The following is a 13,266-nucleotide window of genomic DNA, read 5'->3' as shown; positions in this document are numbered from 1 at the left end:
TGATGTCACAAGCTTTACATCATATTAAAGTCATGTAGAACGTCAGATTGACATCAAATTTACATCAGATGTCGTGACATTGCTATGACCTACGTATGACGTCAAAATAAGGTCATGTGTTCACTGGGTACCGACTTCTCTCTAATTTTCGACAAATACTCAAAACAATCTTACCAAATTAATAAACGCGGATTTATAACCTGCCATTTATAGGCACTGAATGTAGTAAATTTCAAATATCTGTCACAAAAACTAATGTATTTATCTAGTACAATCAAGTCTAAGACGCTCGTGTGTTGGTACCCCCGCCATCGGCTCGGGCACCAATCGTCACACTCGCGTCTTAAACACGATCGCACTCGATAGATGAACTACTATTATAATGCAAAGATTTTCACCAATTATTCTGTAAAATAAAATTTTCTTTGATACTAGGTATAAACTTATTATAGTGAATTTCGTTATTCATAAAAATATCTAACAGTTTAGCTAAAGATCTGAATGAGTTGAAGGTAGAAGAATCAAGAGGGACAATAGTTGATATTTCTCAAAATCGATGCTCACAGAAAATATCAGTTACTAGGACAGCACTATGAAAAGGAAAGGAAGAAGATAATGATAAACTCCTTTTAAATAATACCTATATGTCTATTGAGCCAATTTATTTAATAAAATGAATATTAGTTGACATTGATATGTAAAATAAAATTAAACATTTATTAATTCTTTGTTTTCATTATTTATTATAATAAATAGAAAAAAAAATTTTGATTTGTTTTTTATCTTATATAAATCAAAATCAGACTGAAAAAAATGGAAAGAACGACTCTGATTTTGACCGAGATTCGATCAAAAACAGACCAAAAATTATTGAAAATAAGTCTGAAAATAGTCTAAATAAGGAATAGTAAGGGCAAAACTAGATTGAATTTTACATATAAATTAAATATAAAAAAAAATAAAATTGAATTAAAATAACTTAAAATTTTTAATTGTTTTCAAACAGATCAAATTTTGTGACCCGGGACGTTCAATTCAAACTATTAGTCATCATTTCTTTTATCATCATACATTAGTATACGATAAATATAGATTCGTATACGATAAATAATTCTGGTATTGCTTTTTTATCAATCAAGACTGCTATGATAAGAGCACGTAACTATAACTTAAAAGAACCAAAATTAAGTATTGTTGCATCGATCACTTATTATCGATATTGTCAGTAATAATCGTGATTTGTAGCTGAACGACTTTTTCTTGACTGTCATGAAAAATTTGAACATGTAAGTTATGATAATATATATTTAATATCTGTACTCTAATCCAACAGCAGTCTATATTTTTACTTTTTACTATAAAATAAGAATAGTCGTTAAAATAAAGTAAGGTGAGTTCGTAATATAATCAGCATTTTTTTCTATGCATAGAAATATATAAAAAGTATCTTTAATGATGATCATCATCGAAATCCTACTACATTAATTTACAATCGATAAATTCACCGTTTTTTTTTCTGATAATATTAACATACAGGAAAAAATTATGGGCTGCCTCGCTCGCAATATGTATTTCAATGATATCAGCCGGAACTTTGAATAATACAATGGACCAGTCATCTGGAAATAAGTTAAATTGTACGACTCGAGGATGTGTAATGGATAATTTGGAATTCGGTAGAAACTTAGAGACACTATTCTGTATAATTTGTTACAGCAAAAATTGAATAATTTATTGTAATATTATTTTAGAATTCAATTTAATGTCTAATATAAATATGAGCGTCGATCCCTGCGATAATTTTTATGAATTCGCTTGCGGTAATTTTGATAACTTTCCCGATGATGCACAATTTGTTCGCCAATACTTTGATGTCCCATCGAGCGCCATGTATGATAAAATTTACGATTCAGTACAAAAAAGCGAACCAATGGATTCTCCGAGGCAATTTCATTTCCTGAGAGACTACATGATTTCTTGTGGAAAAGTGAACTCTAATAACAACGATAAGTGTAATAATTTATTTTTCTTTCGAACACGCAAATATATGCATAATTTCGGTAGCTCATAATGTTCTAATTATTTAGATCTTGGTATCAAAGCAGACAAACTGGATGATTTAACAGAAGTAATATCGAAATTAGGCGAGTGGCCCGTTATCAAAGGCTCTAAATGGAACGACACTAATTTTAATTGGATGAGTTTTAATAACAAAGCAGGAAATCTTGGCGCCGCTAAAAACTTATTCCTTCATTTATATATTGAACTACAACACGGAAGTAAGAAATATTTTGTAAGTATTAATTCAACCGTTTCTCATTTTATTAAAATTTTCAAATTTTGTGATGATCTAATTTTTTTGTTGTCTTCGGCTTTAATCAATCAGTTGTATCCACAAGAATTTGAATTTTCGTATGAAAATATAAAGAATCTCCAGAATAATATCACAATCAATGCTTATTATAAGTATATGGTCGATGTTGCTAAACTTCTTGGTGCGAATGAAACACAAGCAAAAATAGAACTCATGGAATCATTTCAATTTGAACTCAAACTTATCAATATGAGCAATAACAACGATATAGCATTAAATCATGTAGATAACGCCAGCAAAATGTCGCTGAAAGAAATAAAAGAAAAGTGGCCAGGTATTGAATGGGATAAACTGATCACTGTGACAACTGAATCGCAAAAAAAATTTTACTACCCAAATGAAACGATGATTTCCATAGAAATTCATTATTATATAACAGAACTGGAAAAATTAATGAAAGAAACTCCAAAAAGAGTCCAAGCCAATTACGCTGTATGGAAGACAATTCGATCTATGATTCCAATGGTTGAATCCGTTACTCTTTCTAAACTTTACGTAGCTTATTCAAAAATAAGGAACCCATCTGCAGTCTTTGACGACATCGACTGCTTCGATAATCTTAAAATTAAGTTACCAGAACTTATGTACTCTTACTATGTACATCACTTCTCAATCGACAAACGGGCCAAAACTCATGCAGATCAATTAACTTCCGACATAAAAAAAAAATTTTTAGATATTTTGAGTAATACGTATAAATCGGATATTAAAACTAAAGATAAACTAACTGCGGAAATAAATTCTTTAAGGTTTATCATCGGATATCTCGACGAAGTCTTTGATGATAAAATATTGGACGGATATTATCAAGGCCTTGAAATAACTTTTGACAGTTTTTTAACGAATAACTTGAACGTGAATTCATTCAATCGAAAAAAATTTAGAGAAGTTTTGGAGAAGCCAATAAATTTGATTAATTGGATGACTATTTTCAAACTATCTAACCCGTTTGAAATCGGTGGTATCAACTTGCATGTATTGAATACTATTGGTATACATTATCCAACTATTGGACTTATTAAGAGTGTTTTTTTAAGTTGAATATTTTAAACTTATCGTAGAAAAATTTTAGTTATAGGTCTCGAAAGATTGAGAACTTTGTTCTTCAGTATTAATCGTCCAGATCACATTAATTTGGCCACGCTTGGAGTCACCATTGGGCATGAATTAGGGCATACCATACACGTTTCTTACGATGGTATTGATGAGTTCGGAATTAAAGACAACGGATGGAGTGTATTGGCAGATGAACAATTTCAGCAAACAGAAAAGTGCTTAATAGAACAATTCTCGAATTATTCTATCGAAACAACTGGAGAAAATGTATGATTAAAAATGTTTTCAAGGAATGAAGAGTGTAGAATGTGATTTTTAAAATACTTGTTTGATTACTTGCAGCTAGACGGTTCAATCTATTTGAAAGAAAATATTGCTGACAACATTGGTATACAAGTTGCTTATTCGGTCTACCTAGATTGGGTCAAAAAGTATGGACCCGAAGCAACTTTTTCTAATTTGCCTTATAATTCGAATCAGTTGTTTTGGCTGTCATATGCAACTCGATGGTGCGAACCTAAGCCATTTTTGCAGCAAATAGATTTGACCGAGGAGCATCCTCCACTCGATAAACGTGTTAATGGAGCGTTTTCAAACAGCCCAGAATTTTCAAAAGATTTCAATTGTCCCTTGGGCTCTAACATGAATCCTATTAAAAAATGTAGAGTATTTTGATAGAAATATTTCATTCTTTCTTGCAATCGGGGTCAAACCAAAAATTTCCCGGATTTTTCGATTCCGCTATTATTGGTTAACTTATGAGCTCTTTGAGCTGAATAATCGGCTGTATCAAATAAATATACATTTCGCTGAAAAAATGAAGACAATTAAACGTATGTTTTTATTATTTCATCACTTATGTCTTTCAAACTGACAGACAATTCTGACGTTTGAGGTGGCACTTGAAGCAGTGTTTTGATCATTAACGCTGAAAATTTTTTGGAAATAATTAATTAAACTTTTTTGAATTTATTTGAAAATAACATTTGTTTGAAGTGTTTTCGTTATCGACATCTCTTGAACAAATGATTCAGTTTTGATGATTGAGGTGGCATCCAACGCGGCACATAAAACTTTAGAGCTGATTGGATTTTGGAATTGGCCCAGGGAGTAAGTTAGATGTTATTAAAAGCGAAGTGTCTAAAGATACGGAAAAAATCCTGTGTTCGGAATATCCTACCGTGTGGCACGTTATTAGGCCACACGCTTATCCCTTATTCTATCCCACCTATTTCTGTACACTTATCCACGTTTTATTGAAAAGAACAAAAACAATTTTTCTAATAACTCCCAACACACATTCAATGCATTTGATATTTATCTTTAACCTATCAAATAGATTTGAAATCAGTACTGAAAATTTCTACTATTTGAAAACCATTGGTATAAATTATTCAGTGATTTGGCTTAATTTGGGTGCTATTTTAAGTAAAATAGTTTTAACACATCATCGAAAAATTCAAGTCATAGGTATCCCACGACTGAGAAATTTGTTCTGCAGTGTTAATCGTCCAGATTGCTTTGATTTCAATCTTCAGACCGGAATGGGGCACAAAACAGGATATTCTATGCATTCTTCTTACAATGCTTTTAATCAATTCGGGATAGAAGACAATGGATGCAGTGATTTGGCAGACAAATAAATTCTCGAAAATAGAAGGTTGCCTAATTGAACGAAATTCCCAAATTATTTTCATAGAACAACTGGGAAAAAAGTATGATTAATCATATTAATTTTCACGGAACAAATAGTGTATAACCCGACTTTTTCATGATTTGATTGCTTACTTGCAACTAAACGGTTCCGCGCATCTGAAAAAAAATATTGCCGACGATTTTTCGTGCAAGTTGCTTATTCGGCCTGCTTATTCTGGGTCAAAACGCATGGGTCCGAATAACCTTTTTCTCACTTGTATTATAATTCGAATCTAATGTTTTGGCTATCATATGCAAATAATTGGTGCTCGTCGTATCACATGCTCCTAATGTTCAACATATTATTGGACTGCTTTCAAACAACCCAGAATTTTCGTGATATAGAAGTTGTCCTTTCATGTCTTCTATGTATCCTATTATAAATCTACTGTATTTTCTTAAATTATCCGAAATTTTTCGTAACTCTGCAAACAATTGCTAACTATTTCATTAAATAATCAAATCATTAAACTATCTACTATATTTGTATTAGTTCTATACCTTTATAAACTTAAAACATCATGCTGAAGATGTAAAAACCAAATATTTTGCATTTAAACAAATAAATAGGAATATTCGAAGTACAAAAAATACTATTTGCTATGATTGATTAATTGAGGCGACCTATTTCTTATAAGTTAAGAATAGAAAAAAAAAGTTTTGTTGAAATCATTAATTCCAGTTGGACGTTATTGATCATTACTTTTTCTTTTATTTAAAATTAGAAATCGCCAGAAAATATCAATAGAGTTTCTGAAAGGTTGAAATTGACGTGTAACAGTTCATTTCGCTTTAATTTTGTAATATATTCAAGTTTAATTAAAACTATTAGTCATCTTTTCTTTCATCATACATTAGTATACGATAAATAATTCTATTATTGCTCTTTCATCAATTAAGACTGATATGATAAGAGCACGTAACTAAAACTTAAATAAACCAAAATTAGGTATTAGTATATCAATCGCTTATTATCGATGTCGTCAGTAATAATCGTGGTTTGTAGCTGAATGATTTCTTCTAGACTGTCATGAAAAATTTGTATATGTAAGTTATGATGATATATGAATAGTCATTAAAACAAGATAATGTGAGTTCGTAATACAGCATTTTTTTCTATACATAAAAATACATAAAAAGTATCTTTATTGATGATCATCATCGAAATCCTACTACATTTAATTATAATCAATAAATTGGCTGTTTTTTTTATTCTGATAATGCCAACATACAGGAAAATATTATGGGCTACCTCGCTCGCAATATGTATTTCAATGACAACAGACGAAACTTGGAATAATACAATGGATCAGTCATCTGGAAATACAATAAATTGTACTACTCGAGAATGTGTAATGGATAATTTGAAATTAGGTGAAAACTCATAGACACTAATCTGTATAATTTGTTACAGCAAAAATTGAATAATTTATTGTAATATTATTTTAGAATTCAAATTGATGTCTAATATCAATATGAGTGTCGATCCTTGTGATAATTTTTATGAATTCGCTTGCGGTAATTTTGACAACTTTCCCGCTAATTATGCACAATTTTTTGGCGATTACTTTGGTTATTCACCAAGCACCATGTGTAAGAAAATTTACGATTCACTACAAAGAAGCAAACCAATGAATTCACCAAAGCAATTTCATTTCCTGAGAGACTTCATGATTTCTTGTAAACAAGTAATCTTTAATAACAACGATAGGTGTAATTATTTATTTTTCATTCAAAGACGCAGATATATGCATAATTTTGGTAGCTCATAATGTTCCAATTTTTTAGATCCTGGTAGCAAAGCAGACAAACTAGATGATTTAATAGAAATAATATCGAAATTAGGCGAGTGTCCCGTTATCAAAGGCTCTAAATGGAACGGCACTAATTTCGATTGGATAAGTTTTAATAACAAAGCAGGCAATCTCGGCGCCCATAAAAGATTATTTCTTCATTTATATCCTCAACTACATCGCAAAGGTAAGCAATATGTTGTAAGTATCAATTCAATCATTTATCATGTAATTAGAATTTTCAAATTTCGTGATAACCTAATGTTTTTCTTATCATCTGACATTATCAAACAGTTGTATTCACAGGAGTTTGAATTTTCACATGAAAATATCAAAAATCTCCAGAATAATATCACAATTAATGCTTACTATAAGTATTTGGTCGATGTTGCTGAACTTCTTGGTGCAAATGAAACACAAGCAAAAATAGAACTCATGGAATCATTGGAATTTGAACTAAAACTTATCAATATAAGCAATAACAAAGATGTAGTGTCAAAAAATGAAGATAACGCCAGCAAAATGTCGCTTAAGCAAATAAGAGAAAAGTGGCCAGGTATTGAATGGGATAAACTGATCACTATGACAGTTGAATCGCAAGAGAAATTTTACTACTCAACCGAAACGATGATTTTCATACAAATGCATCATTATATAACTGAACTTGAAAACTTAATGAAAGAAACTCCTAAAAGAGTCCAAGCTAATTACGCTGTATGGAAGACAATTCAATCTTTTATTCCTATGGTAAAAACTGTTACTCTATCTAAACTTCACGTAGCTTATTCTAAATGAAGAAATCCTTCTGCAGTCTTTGAAAATATTGATTGCTACGGTGATCTTAAAGAACAATTACCCGAACTTATGTACTTTTACTATGTCCATCACGTCTTTTTCGACAAACGTGCCAGAACTCATGCAGATCAATTGAGTTTCGACATAAAAAAAAAATTAGTAGATATTTTGAGTAACACGTATGCGTCGGATAGTAAAACTAAAAATAAATTATCCGCAGAAATCAATTCTTTAAGGTTTATCCTTGGATATCTTGACGAAATCTTTGATGATAAAGTATTGGATGCATATTATCAAGGCCTTGAAATAACTTCTGACAGTTATTTAAAGAATCGCTTAACCGTGACTTCATTCAATCGCAAAAAATATTTAGAAATGTGGGAGAAGCCACTGAATTTGATTAATTGGATGACTATTTCCAAATTATCAAACCCGTTTGAAATCGGTGGTACAAACTTGAACCTATTTAATACCATTGGTATACATTATTGAACTATTCGACTTATTCAGAGTATTTGTTTAGGTTAAATATTGTAATCTTATCGTAGAAAAATTTCAGTTATAGGTCTCGGAAGATTGAGAAATTTGTTCTTCAGTATTAACCGTCCAGATTACAATAATTTGGCCACGTTTGGAGTCACTATTGGGCATGAAATGGGACATAGCATTCATGTTTCTTACGATGCTGTTGATGAGTTCGGAAGAAAAGGCAACGGATGGAGTGCATTGGCAGAAGAGAAGTTCAAGGAAACAAAAAAGTGCTTAATGGAACAATTCTCGAATTATTCTGCTGAAACTACTGGAGAAAAAGTATGATTAATAATGATTTCAAGGAATGAATAGTGTGGAATGTGATTTCTTAAATACTTGTTTGATTACTTGCAGCTAAACGGTTCAATGTATTTGGAAGAAAATATTGCTGATAATGTTGGTATACAAGTTGCTTATTCGGTCTACCAAGATCGGGTCAAAAACTATGGACCCGAAGCAACTTTTTCTAACTTGCCTTATAATTCGAATCAGTCGTTTTGGCTGTCCTATGCAGGTCAATGGTGCACATCAAAGTCCTCAGTGTCCCAAATAGATTTAAGCGATGTGCATGCTCCAGTCGATAAACGTGTCATTGGAGTACTTTCAAACAGTCCAGAATTTTCAAAAGATTTCAATTGTCCCTTAGGCTCTAACATGAATCCTGCGAAGAAATGTAGCGTATTTTCATGAAAATATTCAATTATTCCTAAGCATCGCCCGGGTCAAAAATAAAACTTGATTTAGACTTGTTAACCCAGTCAAAATTTAAAGCCGTTTTTTAGAATACGAACCTGAGTTTTTTTCACGGAGATATGAAATGCATTGAGATATCGTCTTGGTTTAGACTTAACGGCCTACTAAGTCGCTAATAAAGACGAAAACGTGGAATTTAAGACGAAATTGACTTGGTTTAGACTTATTTGACATAAATTATAAGGCGAAAAAGTCCAAGCTAAGGTGAAATAATTTTTATATATTAAGGCGACAGTAAGGCGAATAAATAACTTTTTCGACTTGATACAACAAGTTAAAAGTGAAGTGAATGACTATCGTGCTCGAAGTAAAGACGAAAAAGTCCATACTGAGATCAACAAATTAAAATAAGTTGAACTAAGTTGAAACCGAGATGAAAAAATTGCAAAAAGTTGAAGAAAATATAATTTAAGTCAAAAAAGTCGAGATTTTATCGAAAAAACTTCAAAAGAAAATTACGTGAAGCAACTCTGAATCAAATTTTTATTTTTGACCTGGACAGGGTAAAACCAGTAGCTTCCTGGATTTTTCGATAACGCTATTGGTGAACTTTGAGCTCATCGAGCTCAATAAACGGCTGAATTGAATAAATATACATTCTGCTGGAAAAATTAAGACAATTGTTATTTCATCACACATATTTTTTAAACTGACAGACAATTCTGAAGTTTGAGGTGGCTGTCGATGCATTTTTCTGATCGTCAACGATGAAAATTTTTCGGAAAGAATCAATTAATTGTTTTTTAATTTTATTTGAGAATAACATTTGTTTGAAGTGTTTTCGTTATCGATATCTCTCGAACAAATGATTCAGTTTTGATGGCTGAGGTGGGATCCAACGCGGTTCATAGAACTTTAGAGCTGAATGGATTTTGGGATTAAACCATGGAGTAAGTTAGATGTTATTCAAAGAAAAAAAAATACAATAATTCATTAAGTGAGGCTACCTATTTCGTGTAAGTTTAGAATAGAAAAGCGAAGTTTTTTTGGACTGGTTACTTCCAATTAGACGTTATTGATCATATTTTGTTCTCATTTTTAAAATTAGTACTCGCCAGGTTATATTAATAGTATTTATAGAAGGTTTAGATTGACGAGTTACACTTCATTTCGCGTTGATTTTGTAACATTCCACGTTTAAATAAAACTATGAGTCATCATTTATTTCAACATATATTGATATACAATAATTAGAGATTAGAATACAACAAATAATTCTATTATTGCTTTTTTATCATTCACGACTGCTATGATAAGAGCACGGAATTACAACATAAACGAACAACAATTTAGTATTGTTGCATCGATCACTTACCATCGATATCGTCAGTAATAATCGTGTCTTGTAGCTGAACAACTTTTTCTAGACTGTTATGAAAAATTACAATATGTAAGTTATGAAAAAATATCTATAATATCTGTACTCTAATCCAACAGGGTCTATATTTTCACTTTTTACTATAAATTAAGAATAGTCATTAAAATCAAGTAATGTGAGTTCGTAATATAATCAATATTTTCTCCTGCACATAAAAATGTATAGAAAATAAATTTATTAATGATCATCATCGAAATCCCACTTCAATGATTTATAATCAATAAATTTCCCGTTCTTTTTCTGATAATATTAACATACAGGAAAATATTATGGGCTGCCTCGCTCGCAATATGTATTTCAATGACAACAGCCGGAACTTTGAATAATACAATGGAACGATCATTTGGAAATTTGTTAAATTGTACGAGTCGAGGATGTGTAATGGATAATTTGGAATTCGGTAGAAATTTAGAGACGCAATTCTGTATAATTTGTTACAGCAAAAATTAAATAATTTATTGTAAAATTATTTTAGAATTTAAGTTAATGTCTAATATGAATATGAGCGTCGATCCCTGCGATAATTTTTATGAATTCGCTTGCGGTAATTTTGATAACTTTTCCGCTGATGCACAATTAGTTCGCCAATACTTTGATGTCCCATCGAGCACCATGTATGATAAAATTTACGATTCAATACAAAAAAGTGAACCAATAGATTCACCGAAGCAATTTCATTTCCTGAGAGACTACATGATTTTTTGTGAAAAAGTGAACTTTAATGACAACGATAAGTGTAATTATTTATGTTTCATTCAAACACGCAGATATATGCATAATTTCGGTAGCTCATAATGTTCCAATTATTTAGATCCTGGTATCAAAGCAGACAAACTGGATGATTTAACAGAACTAATATCGAAATTAGGCGAGTGGCCCGTTATCAAAGGCTCTAAATGGAACGGCACTAATTTCGATTGGACAAGTTTTAATAACAAAGCAGGCAATCTTGGCGCCGCTAAAAACTTATTCCTTTATTTATATACTAGACTACATCACGGAAGTAAGCAACATTTCGTAAGTATTAATTCAACCGTTTTTCATTTAAGTAAAATTTTTTAATTTCGTGATAATCTAAGTTTTCTTTTCATCTTCTGCTTTTATCAAATAGTTGTATTCACAACAATTTGAGTTTTCACCTAGAAATATAAAAGATCTCCAGAATAATATCACACCTAATGCTTACTACAAGTATATAGTCGATGTTGCTAAACTTCTTGGTGCGGATGAAACACAAGCAAGAATAGAACTCATGGAATCATTGCAATTTGAACTAAAACTTATAAATATAAGCAATAACAAAGATATAGTGTCAAAAAATGAAGATAACGCCAGCAAAATGTCACTCACAGAAATAAAAGGAAAGTGGCCAGGAATCGAATGGGATAAACTGATCACTGTGACAATTGAATCGCACAAAATATATGACTACTCAGCCGAAACGATGTTTTTCATAAAAATTCATCATTACATAACTGAACTGGAAAAAATAATGAAAGAAACTCCTAAAAGAGTGCAAGCTAATTACGCTGTATGGAAAACGATTCAATCTTTTATTCCAATGGTCGAATCTGTAACTCTATCTAAACTTCACATGGCTTATTCTAAAATAAGAAATCCATTTGCTGTCGTTGACGATTTTAACTGCTTCGATAATCTTAAAATGAAGTTACCAAAACTTATGTACTCTTACTATGTACATCACTTCTCAATCGACAAACGGGCCAAAACTCATGCAGATCAATTGACTTTCGACATAAAAAGAAATTTTTAGATATTTTGAGTAGCACGTATAAATCGGATATGAAAACTAAAGGTAAACTTACTGCGGCAATCAAGTCTTTGAAGTTTGTCGTTGGTTATCTTGACGAAGTCTTCAATGATAAAACATTGGATGGATATAATGAAGGCCTTGGAATAACTCCTGACAGTTATTTAAAAAATCGCTTGAATGTGAATTCGTTCAATCGAAAAAAAATTATAGAAGTGTTGGAGAAGCCAATAAAGTCGATTAATTGGATGACTATTTTCAAACTATCAAACCCGTTTTTAATCAGTGGTACCAACTTGCATGTATTGAATACCATTGGTATACATCATTCAACTATTTGACTTATTTAGAGTGTTTTTTTAGGTTAAATATTTCAAACTCATTGTAGAAAAATTTAAGTTATAGATATCGAAAGATTAAGAAATTTGTCCTTCATTATTAATCGTCTAGATTACATTAATTTAGCCACGTTTGGAGTCACCATTGGGCATGAAATGGGGCATACCATTCATTTTTCTTACGATGCTGTCGATGAGTTTGGAATAAATGATAACGCATGGAGCGTATTGGCAGGTGAACAATTCGAGCAAACGGAAAATTGTTCAATAGAACAATACTCGAATTATTCTACCAAAACAACTGGAGAAAAAGTATAATTAATTATGATTTCAAAGAATGAATAGTGCAGAGTGTGATTTCTTAAATGCTTGTTTGATTACTTGCAGCTAGACGGTTCATTCTTTTTGAAAGAAAATATTGCCGACAACATCGGTATACAAGTTGCTTATTCGGTCTACCAAGATTGGGTCAAAAAGTATGGACCCGAAGCCACTTTTTCTAACTTGCCTTATAATTCGAATCAGTTCTTTTGGCTATCATATGCAACTCAATTTTGCAGATCAAAGTCATTATTGTCTTCAATTGATTGGACCAATAAGCATGCTCCACTCGATAAACGTGTTATTGGAACGCTCTCAAACAGCCCAGAATTTTCAAAAGATTTCAATTGTTCCTTAGGCTCTAACATGAATCCAGTTAAAAAATGTAGCGTATTTTGATAAAAATATTCAATTATTTCTTGTAATCGGGGTAAACCCAATAATTTCCCGGCCTTTTCAAA

The 13,266-nt window shown here is 31.3% G+C and overlaps 3 protein-coding genes and 1 long non-coding RNA gene across 4 annotated transcripts; all 4 read left to right on the top strand.

Moving 5' to 3' along the window:
* Positions 1–1,544: 1,544 nt before the first annotated feature.
* On the top strand, positions 1,545–4,209 carry LOC130668135 (neprilysin-2-like). The gene is made up of 6 exons (XM_057470248.1): positions 1,545–1,676; positions 1,752–2,012; positions 2,088–2,293; positions 2,387–3,365; positions 3,447–3,697; positions 3,773–4,209. Exons 1-6 carry the CDS (start codon positions 1,577–1,579, stop codon positions 4,103–4,105), a joined length of 2,130 nt encoding a protein of 709 aa, XP_057326231.1. The 5' UTR covers positions 1,545–1,576; the 3' UTR covers positions 4,106–4,209.
* Positions 4,210–6,429: 2,220 nt separating this feature from the next.
* On the top strand, positions 6,430–8,934 carry LOC130668765 (neprilysin-2-like). Its single transcript, XM_057471218.1, has 6 exons — positions 6,430–6,499; positions 6,575–6,718; positions 6,914–7,119; positions 7,225–7,474; positions 8,279–8,523; positions 8,599–8,934. The coding sequence occupies exons 1-6, from the start codon at positions 6,430–6,432 to the stop codon at positions 8,932–8,934; spliced, it is 1,251 nt and encodes a 416-aa protein (XP_057327201.1).
* Positions 8,935–10,313: 1,379 nt separating this feature from the next.
* On the top strand, positions 10,314–11,154 carry LOC130667938 (uncharacterized). Its single transcript, XR_008989929.1, has 3 exons — positions 10,314–10,387; positions 10,636–10,775; positions 10,851–11,154. It is a non-coding gene; the product is annotated as an uncharacterized LOC130667938 (long non-coding RNA).
* Positions 11,155–12,178: 1,024 nt separating this feature from the next.
* LOC130668747 (endothelin-converting enzyme 1-like) lies at positions 12,179–13,204 on the top strand. The gene is made up of 3 exons (XM_057471179.1): positions 12,179–12,305; positions 12,597–12,796; positions 12,872–13,204. Exons 1-3 carry the CDS (start codon positions 12,179–12,181, stop codon positions 13,202–13,204), a joined length of 660 nt encoding a protein of 219 aa, XP_057327162.1.
* Positions 13,205–13,266: the final 62 nt, after the last annotated feature.

Source organism: Microplitis mediator, chromosome 5, assembly GCF_029852145.1.
Source record: "Microplitis mediator isolate UGA2020A chromosome 5, iyMicMedi2.1, whole genome shotgun sequence".
Taxonomy (NCBI): domain Eukaryota; kingdom Metazoa; phylum Arthropoda; class Insecta; order Hymenoptera; family Braconidae; genus Microplitis; species Microplitis mediator.
The sequence above is the reverse complement of the archived record's forward strand: the minus strand, read 5'-3'. Positions and strand labels throughout refer to the sequence as shown.

What these genes read in the sequence shown, in the direction of transcription:
- LOC130668135 (XM_057470248.1), top strand. Translation starts at nt 1,577, where the DNA reads ATGATATCAGCCGGAACTTTGAATAATACAATGGACCAGTCATCTGGA. An exon ending in CTCTAATAACAACGATAAGT is followed by an intron (nt 2,013 to 2,087) that starts GTAATAATTTAT and finishes CTAATTATTTAG; the next exon opens with ATCTTGGTATCAAAGCAGAC. An exon ending in TCGAAACAACTGGAGAAAAT is followed by an intron (nt 3,698 to 3,772) that starts GTATGATTAAAA and finishes GATTACTTGCAG; the next exon opens with CTAGACGGTTCAATCTATTT.
- LOC130668765 (XM_057471218.1), top strand. Translation starts at nt 6,430, where the DNA reads ATGGATCAGTCATCTGGAAATACAATAAATTGTACTACTCGAGAATGT. An exon ending in AATAAGAGAAAAGTGGCCAG is followed by an intron (nt 7,475 to 8,278) that starts GTATTGAATGGG and finishes TTTCAGTTATAG; the next exon opens with GTCTCGGAAGATTGAGAAAT. An exon ending in CTGAAACTACTGGAGAAAAA is followed by an intron (nt 8,524 to 8,598) that starts GTATGATTAATA and finishes GATTACTTGCAG; the next exon opens with CTAAACGGTTCAATGTATTT.
- LOC130668747 (XM_057471179.1), top strand. Translation starts at nt 12,179, where the DNA reads ATGAAAACTAAAGGTAAACTTACTGCGGCAATCAAGTCTTTGAAGTTT. An exon ending in CCTTGGAATAACTCCTGACA is followed by an intron (nt 12,306 to 12,596) that starts GTTATTTAAAAA and finishes TTAATCGTCTAG; the next exon opens with ATTACATTAATTTAGCCACG. An exon ending in CCAAAACAACTGGAGAAAAA is followed by an intron (nt 12,797 to 12,871) that starts GTATAATTAATT and finishes GATTACTTGCAG; the next exon opens with CTAGACGGTTCATTCTTTTT.